We start from the raw sequence: 8,589 nt of genomic DNA, 5'->3' as shown, positions 1-8,589 counted from the left end.
TATACAGACTATATAACTGTTAATAGTACAATTAAATTTAAAACAAATGTGCAAATGTATATTATCATGACACTTTTTTTTTTTTTTTTTTTTTAATTTGGTTCTTTGTTTTAATTGCATAGTTTTATTTAATTATCATACAAGTTGGCTTTACAAACAACTATCTACACATGTAGTGAATGATGCAACAGAAAAAAAATTATACCAAGAGGCTAGCAACAATCAGCCACTGCATTCCATGTATATTAACATGATCTACTACAAAACATGTATACTGTAGTGCAAGATCATTAGAAACTCTGGGATAAAACCAATTTGAAAGAAAAGAAAAGCTTTGTCAAGCTTTTGATTACGAATAATTAAAATTAGTTTAGAGATATTTTATTTGGGTGAAATAATGTCTATAAGCATCTACCTGTAAACCTGTACCCGAGTTATTAGCTCAGTATGCCCTTCTGATAAAAGTTGGGGTTCAGGGACCTAAAAAATAAACTCAGCTCATTTTCCAGGTGTTTGCAATTGTACATATCATTGACCATTGTTTAAAAAAAAGGCGAAAGTTAGAAGGGGCCAGGACTGGAGAGTATGTAGAGTGTGATCAGACTTCTCAACCAAGCTTCATTATCATCTCTTTGTCACCTCATGTTGTCCTGGTGAAAATTAACTCCTTTTGAATTTACAAGAACAGGTGATTTCTGGTCCAAGGGGCACTCATTGTAGTTGGCTTGTGTAGATTTCTGCGGTGATGACCTAGCAGGAGTTTGGAGTGCACAATGCCTGCTGAACTCAACCAACACAACCTTTTGTTGGTAAATATTTGTTTTTTGCATCAATTTGGTGACCACCAATGGTATAACCTACCAGTGTTAGGATCTGTTTTTTTTTTGTTTGTTAAATATGATAATCCAGTCAAAAAAGTCTTCTTTTGTAATAAAAGGCAAATGTTTAGTCGTGGAAGTCTGTTACGTTATTACTGTTCAATTTATGAGAAATCCATTTGTCCAGATTCCATATCTATGAGAAACCCATTTGTTTCACATTTTCCCCAGTCGATGTAAGTTAGAGTGAATGGTTTCATCACTTCCGTTAAACACTACCAAGTTCCTGATCAATTTCAACAGCTTCCCTCAATTTGTTGTCATGCAAGACAGATCTACCAGATCGTGATCCATCCTTTTCCTCCCAGAAGCAAACTTTTTGGACCAATTTTCAGCAGTGTGTTTGTACTTATTGTTTCATCACCAAATGCAGTGCAAATTTATACATAAGTGTACATGAGCTTAAATTCATACAATAAGCACACACGAATTATGGGTTTTGAAGTTAAGATAATATTTTATAATTTACAGTGAAATGTCAAGACACTTTTTCTTAATAAACTGAAGAATTACACTCAGTACGATGTGATGTAAACATCTACTCCTCCTATGCAAATAGAAATATTGATTAACGTTTGATTAAATTAAATCAAATCAAATGTTTGATTAAATTAAATTAACTTAATATAATTAACAAATTAACTTAATTAACTTTTCTGGTAACCGGGTATATTATGCACATTGTCAATATTAACATTAACAGTTTCAAAGTCATGACAAAAGGACTGAGTGTTTTCTTTTCTTTCAAATTATCCCTGATTTTGTAATTAATTTGATACAAAATTACAATATTAATGCTTCAATATTAATTAATTCAAAAATAATTAGAAACTCCTTAATCTGATTGGTTTTTCTTGAGGTGGTTTTAGGTTTATGATCCAGAGTGCTTCATTTTGGTGTTCCGGTATCGAGACACCGCTACCAAATAAACTTGAAACATTTCTTTCCCTCGATTCGTAAAACGACCTTTTAAGCTGGTCTATAGGATCAAAAAGACACCTTTTTATTTCGCCCAAGTTCTGTTTGATTTTGGCCAAGGAGCGTTCTTTCAATGAAGGCTGTCCGAATTTTGTTTGCTTGAATTCTTTGACACACCATACCAGTATTTCTGCCATCAGGGCTGCTATGGCTATAGCGAAACCAGCACCAAGAAGAAGAAACATGCCTTGGGTGTCATCTAGAGTCAGTTCTCGGTCTTCAGGTGCTATGCGGAAACTTGACATACTCGCCTATAAATACATTTATTTTTTTGAAACCAAAAATTATTTGATGATGTTAGTCATACTTTAAGTAATTTGGCTGTGCTCATTTTGCTAACTGCCCACTCAACTTCTCGGCTGACTTTAAACATAAAGCCAGACTGGAGCAGTCTTGATAACGCCAGGTTTATTTTTTCCACTTGCATGCTTTTTTTGGGCAAGGCAATTCCCAAAAACAGTGGGACGAAACACTCTTTGTTTAAATGAAACAGTAGCCTTTTATTGGAATCCCTAAAAGCAAACATTTTCTTGTTTTTTTGCAAATGCTCTGTAAATGCACAAAGCTTACTCAGGAGTATAATTTGTTCTGACAGTGTATTCTAGGAGATATTTCGAGCCGAAAAATGCAGACTTGTGCTCTGAATGGATGTTTCTTGTTACGTTTCTTAACCCTTCAATAAGATTTGGTACAAAGTCCAGCTCTTTGTACAATTCATGGGCTACCGGGTCAACACTACCAGTTAAAAGTTCTAACCAGATATCCTTTTCTAAACATGTCAAGAAAATTAACCAAAACACAAACTATTAACATGCAGATTAATATATATTTTTCTTTTTCATCTTCCTTTGTTCCTTTTATACATAATCTTAATTGTGAAATTTCCTCCTGTGACACTGAAAATGGCAATATGCCGAAACACGACTGACAGATCAACCCAGTGAGAATACCAGACATAAAGAATTGGTTACAACCTAATTATAATGTTCATTGTTTTTTTGTCTTGTTTCTTTGTCTGGCAACAAAGACATTACAACTAAGGGCGGTGAGACTAGCATGTTAGAGCATCACTGAGTCCAAGAGAATGGCCACTGCTGCTCTGGACGTCTTTCTCAATCTACCACCACTATCTTTATCCAGGGTTTGGCCAGAGCCACAATTCATAGCTAATGCAGGAACAGGCTCCAATAGCCTACTCAGTACTCACAATTCACATAACAAGGAGCAACTAAAGCTTCGAGGAGAGGTTCAGGCAGACAGGGTTCTGGGAATGCCTGTTGGCATCATGACCACTAAATACAGATTAGACAAAAAATTTCTAAAACCTGATAAAGCAGACTGGAGAAATGATTTCATTTAATGCTGTTCTGGTTACAGATGGGCCAAAAACCGAGCAAGGGTCATTTATCAGCAGGTATTTATGTAAGTCAACCAAAGACTAGAATTCATATAAGTCTTGGGCAATATGCCAGTCTTTCAAGCGAAGAGTGTGGCTATTGAGCACTGTGCTAAGGAGATAAAAAGGCTTAAACATTAACAGAAGCATAACCATATTCTCAGACAGCCAGGCAGCACTGAACACGATTACTGCATCGGTAGTAAAGTCCAGAGTCTTTGGAATTGCATTACGGCCCTGTCAGACATTGGGGAAAACCACAAAATTACCCTTGTCTGAGTACCAGGGCAGAGAGACTTGATAATCTGATAAATTGGCCAAGAAAAGTTCAATGGGGCTTGAATTTATCAGATTACCTATTGATCCACCCTTTTGTGACATGCTAAATTGCCAAAAATGTGGATCTATCAGACAATGGATTGAAAATAAGTCCTCCATTCAATGGGAATGAAGCCCAGAACAGAGGCATGTGAAAAAGTTCATCAACGAATCATCGCAGAGACTAAGAGCAGAACTTCTATACTTAGTATGTGTTAGGACTAGAATAATAGTTGGACTGCTAACTGGACACAAAAGACTCTCAAGATGTATAGACTTGGAGTGGCAGAATCAAGCCTGTGCAGATATTACCAGGGAGAAGAAGAGACAGCATCCCATGTCGTATGTTGGATGAGATTCCTACTACTGGGAGAAGAAAAGCCCAAGCCTGACGGATACACACAGAAGTCCTTGAAAAAGCAGTATCTTTTCTGCTATCAGACAATATTTCTTCTTTTATGTTTTTACTCAGGTATCTATTTAAATACTGATAATCATCTTTTTTGTCATGTACCCTCACTGATGTTATCGAAGTCTAGTAATTATGTCTTATTTTTCTTTTTATTTCCATTATGTACTAAATTTTTTTTTTTACATCAACATTTCCAATGTAGGTTTAATTGAAAATACAATTCTTAGTTTTGCAATGTTCTGGTATCTTTCCTCTAAAATCATTTTTCCTTTTTTTCATGATCATGATCCCTTTCTTCCACACCGACCTAAAAGATCTTTATGGAACTGCTAAATCATGCAACATTTATTGTTTCTTTATTTTCTTCTTTTATGCTAATTAGGTCTTTTTGAAGAGACTTTATAAAGACTCTCTATTATTAAACTAAAAGACTATTATTAAGAGAATAGGTAGTTCTGTTTTGTTTTTTATCTGATCTCGTCTGGCTCACTGATGTTATTGAAGTATTATGTATGAACATTATTATGTATTTTCTTCCTTCTTTCTACTATCAAGTCTTTATCGCTTTTTTTAGTCTAACTTTTCAGAAGATGTAGTACTAAAAAAAAACAGAAGATTTATTGAAGTCTTGCCATAGAGACTTGATTAATATCATAAAAGAAGTAAATAAAGAAAAGGTAAATTCTGCCTGACTAGTAAATGATGCCAGGACATCACAGAAATATAAATTATATTTTCAATTAAACCTACACCTTCTAAAATTTTGGCACATAAACAACATAATCAAAATTAATTTATCCCCAAATATAAAATACCGACGTAGTATTTATAGTAATAATACACATGCTTTTCAGCAGCTCAGTGATTTTTTAGCGTAACATATATTGAAGATTCTGGAAATATTTTATTAAATTTTGACAAGTCAAAAAATCTTTACCTAATGTACTTATTTTATACTCTTCTTCAACTAGTTGTTTTGATGAGTCTATCACCTCTGGGAATACAGGCAAAGTGATAAACGCGATGATAGATCCTGTGTAACAAGCTGTGATAATAATTGTAAAAGCCCAGTATGAACCTAAAATGGTAAAAATTAAAAATTTTTTGACAAATTGACAGGAAGTATTTACCTATGAATATCCTTGTTGCGGTTTTTGAAGCATGGGTCCATGAATTTTGTCCCGTGAAAGTAAAGCAATTTGTAAACGTTCCGAAAACGTACCAAAACATATTTTCCAACTCGGAAATGTCTTCGATCAAAGGTTTCACCGTGTGCCAGACTGAGAAGGCGATGGGGAAAATTGCAAGTAAATAAACGGTAGTTAAAGCCAGCCAGACGTCCCAGAGGAAGGGACCCATGATCGCCCGATACCTGGCAAGAACTTTATTTTTAAACAGACATTTTCATTTTAAAACACCTCACTTTGGCAAAGCTGTCGATGCGAGTGAGATGAAAGATGCACAATCTTGGGAGTATGGATGCGTAAATGTGAATAATTTGTATCTTTCTGCTGTTAAATAAATTCCTCCAATAGCGTAATCAACTTGTTTCAATGCAAGTTGCCTAAGAGAGTTTTCAGTCCATGATAAATTGGCATATCTGAAAGTTAAAAAAATAATTAACTACAATTCCACTCTACAAGTTTACAATTTTACTTTGGGTCACTATCCGGCTCCTTGTATTCCACACTAAAATTCAGCATTTGACTTATTAAATTCATAATCCTGACTTCTAACCCATCCCATTTGTTTAAGGTGTACCCTTCTCCAGAATCATGGCCTTTTCTACAAACAATGAAAGACAGAAAACGTTGTACAAATACAGTTATTCCTGACATATAAGTACTAATAATTAGTTTTAAATTTTAATCCAAATGATAATGATTATATTACTAAGATTGGACGAAAAATTTTTGTGATATTGGACATTCTTGACAGTAATATGTTTATCATTGGTCTAAGCATTCTTATTTTTAGGCCTTTTTGAAAGATGGTTAAAGAAATTTTAAAGTAGAAATAAACTATGCACTTGAAAATGGCACAGGATGCTGGAATTTCATACATTTGGAAATATCTTTAAACACCTTTAAAAAAAGGCCTAAAATAAGAAAAACCTAACCATTCATAAAAAGAAAAACAAGAAGCCAAAAAAAGTGAAGAAAGTACTTTTACTCTACTGTGAAATTTCTCATACCGAAGAAAACCTGTATATGGTCACTACTGATCATTTTGGTCTGCCCTTGGTGAAGATATGCCATAAAATAGCTAACAGACCAACCAAGTGAGGATGTAGTAAAAGTAATTTGTACATTATTAATTATTTTGGTCTGCCTATCCTTCCTGGGTGAAGATGCACACTGAAGATGGTGAAACGTCATAATATGTCTGACAGACAATATGGCAAAAATATGTAGACCAAAATTATCGAAAATGATCAAAGTACAGGTTAGGTCCACTCTTGTGGTGATGATCTTGTAGTTTGGTTAGTTGCGATTCTCCATGCTTACAATCATGACCAACCTACTAGGTTGACTAAAGTTGGTAAGGAATCAAAAATCTCCTGACAGATTTAAATAGCTGATGATTGGAGCCGGCTAATGTGTTTTTGATGAGATTTTCTTATGGGGTCCGTGGGGTGCTTGTAGTTTGGTTGGTTTTGATGCACCTTACTTGTGTTCAAAGTGTTAGAGGTTTCTCGACCACTTTTCTACTCATGAATAGTCTGGATCTCGGTAGGGTCTCGATGACAAAATGCCATAATATGTTTGATAGACCAAACCAGGGAGGATATATTAAAAGTAATTTAGTCATTATCAATAATTTTGGTTGAATAGGCAAACCAAAATGATTGATAATGACCAAATTACTTTTACTGTATTCTTGCTGGTTTGGTCAGATCAAAATAATTACAGATAAACAAGCTATAAGCCCCATAACTCTATACTTTAATATATATTTCAATAATTATTCTATACAGTTAAAAAATAATTACTTACGATTTAAATACAAAAGGTGCATTTTCAGAAGTTGATACCACCATGTGCATACCGTTGAACCCTGTTTTGAATTTATCTGGGAATAAATTGACATTCCTTGTAAAATTATTTCTCCTCCAAGATGTAAGAATAATCGCCTTGCTTCCGCCAAGAGAGTCTGAAGCAAGTTGGTGAGTGTACATATTTATGTCGCACTCTTTATGCACTTGACCTTTTTTCTGTTAGAAGAAAACAAAAATTATCTACTTTCCACAAACTGGTATTTCCAGTCTTTACCTGAAAGTAAATGTCTATTTTTAAAGTCGGATCGACGAGCACCAAAATGTTATGGAACTTGCGAGCGATATCCCTCGTAAGGAACTCTTTTATTTGGTATAAAGATGATTTTGGAATAAAGATGGTTTTCGTTACTATCTCGACTTTGTCGACTATCGCGAGTGCACCTATTTCGATTTCTTTACTGAATATGATAAAAGCTAGCTGCTCGTTTTGTCCTGGATCCAGAATACCATTTGGAACTTGTGGAACAGCCTTTGTCACGTTGATTAAACCATGTCTTAAACTTTTAGGGTAGATCTTCAGAAATCGATTTAATATCCTCTTCAAAAATCAACAACAAACTTTCAATTAATAGTGTTTGTTTTTATTAAAATGAAGTATCAGTTTAGATAATCAGCCATAATACAAACATTAAAAAAATGTGACACACAAACCAAATAATTGTTTATTTTCTTTAAATAAAAATTCTTATTGTCCGTTGTTGAACTGTATATTGAAATGTAATAAATAATGAGAAAAAATCACATTTCAGTATTTTCAATGTATCCTATTACTTCTCCTGACAAGAAAATGTCCAATTCTAATTATAATTTTTTAAAACTTACTTGAAATTTTAAGTTGACTGAATAGTCATTATCATATAAAAGTACGGGTACTTGATTTGTTAAATATAATTTGCATATTTCATTAAACAAAGATGTTATGTAAGGAGTTCCATCAGTTGCCATACACTTATCAGTCTCTGCCTCTAACAACTCCTAAAATAAAATTTTTCTTAAAACAATAATTTAAAATTTAAAACATAATGACCCACATATTTTTCATAAAGAAGGTCGTATCCTTTTATGTCAGCATTCACATCTGCACCTTTAATTTGAATGTATAACTGAAAAAACAGTAAAATTAGACAAATGGACATTGTTGTACCAATGTTCCAGTAATATCTGTCCAAGAAGTAGCAATTTCATTTTTATTGACCTGACAAATGTCAACTGCCATGATTACCACATTAATTTTAAAACGTAATCCCATAAAAAAATTGGGTTTTCTTTTTTGCCCCAAATGTAATTGAATAGCAAAATTAGATAGAACAATTGAGCACTTCCACATTATTTTCTAATATTAACTTTCATTGTATATCTCCGATTTGACCAATTATGCAAACCGGTGCAATGATTTTTTATTCCCCCCCCCCAGAGTAACTATTGAAAAATAAGCGATTTTACTCTTTTTAAGAATACTGCTTAAAATTTTAAACACAAAAGCATAGTAAACTTAATAAAATAATATAATAAAATTATTTTGAAACTAATACAAATAGTAATTCTTATT

At 33.5% G+C, this 8,589-nt stretch overlaps 1 protein-coding gene across 1 annotated transcript; it reads right to left on the bottom strand.

The window, feature by feature from the left end:
* Positions 1 to 83: 83 nt before the first annotated feature.
* Positions 84 to 8,250, bottom strand: LOC106670410 (ionotropic receptor 21a). The gene is made up of 11 exons (XM_014400712.2): positions 8,072 to 8,250; positions 7,863 to 8,015; positions 7,255 to 7,578; positions 6,979 to 7,196; positions 5,639 to 5,767; positions 5,406 to 5,582; positions 5,113 to 5,354; positions 4,920 to 5,060; positions 2,427 to 2,625; positions 2,164 to 2,368; positions 84 to 2,107 (listed from the first exon to the last, which is right to left on the bottom strand). Exons 1-11 carry the CDS (start codon positions 8,174 to 8,176, stop codon positions 1,703 to 1,705), a joined length of 2,298 nt encoding a protein of 765 aa, XP_014256198.1. The 5' UTR covers positions 8,177 to 8,250; the 3' UTR covers positions 84 to 1,702.
* Between the last annotated feature and the right edge of the window lie 339 nt (positions 8,251 to 8,589).

The sequence above is a fragment of the Cimex lectularius genome, unplaced genomic scaffold, assembly GCF_000648675.2.
Source record: "Cimex lectularius strain Harlan isolate CLEC.00 unplaced genomic scaffold, Clec_2.1 scaffold69, whole genome shotgun sequence".
Taxonomy (NCBI): domain Eukaryota; kingdom Metazoa; phylum Arthropoda; class Insecta; order Hemiptera; family Cimicidae; genus Cimex; species Cimex lectularius.
The sequence above is the reverse complement of the archived record's forward strand: the minus strand, read 5'-3'. Positions and strand labels throughout refer to the sequence as shown.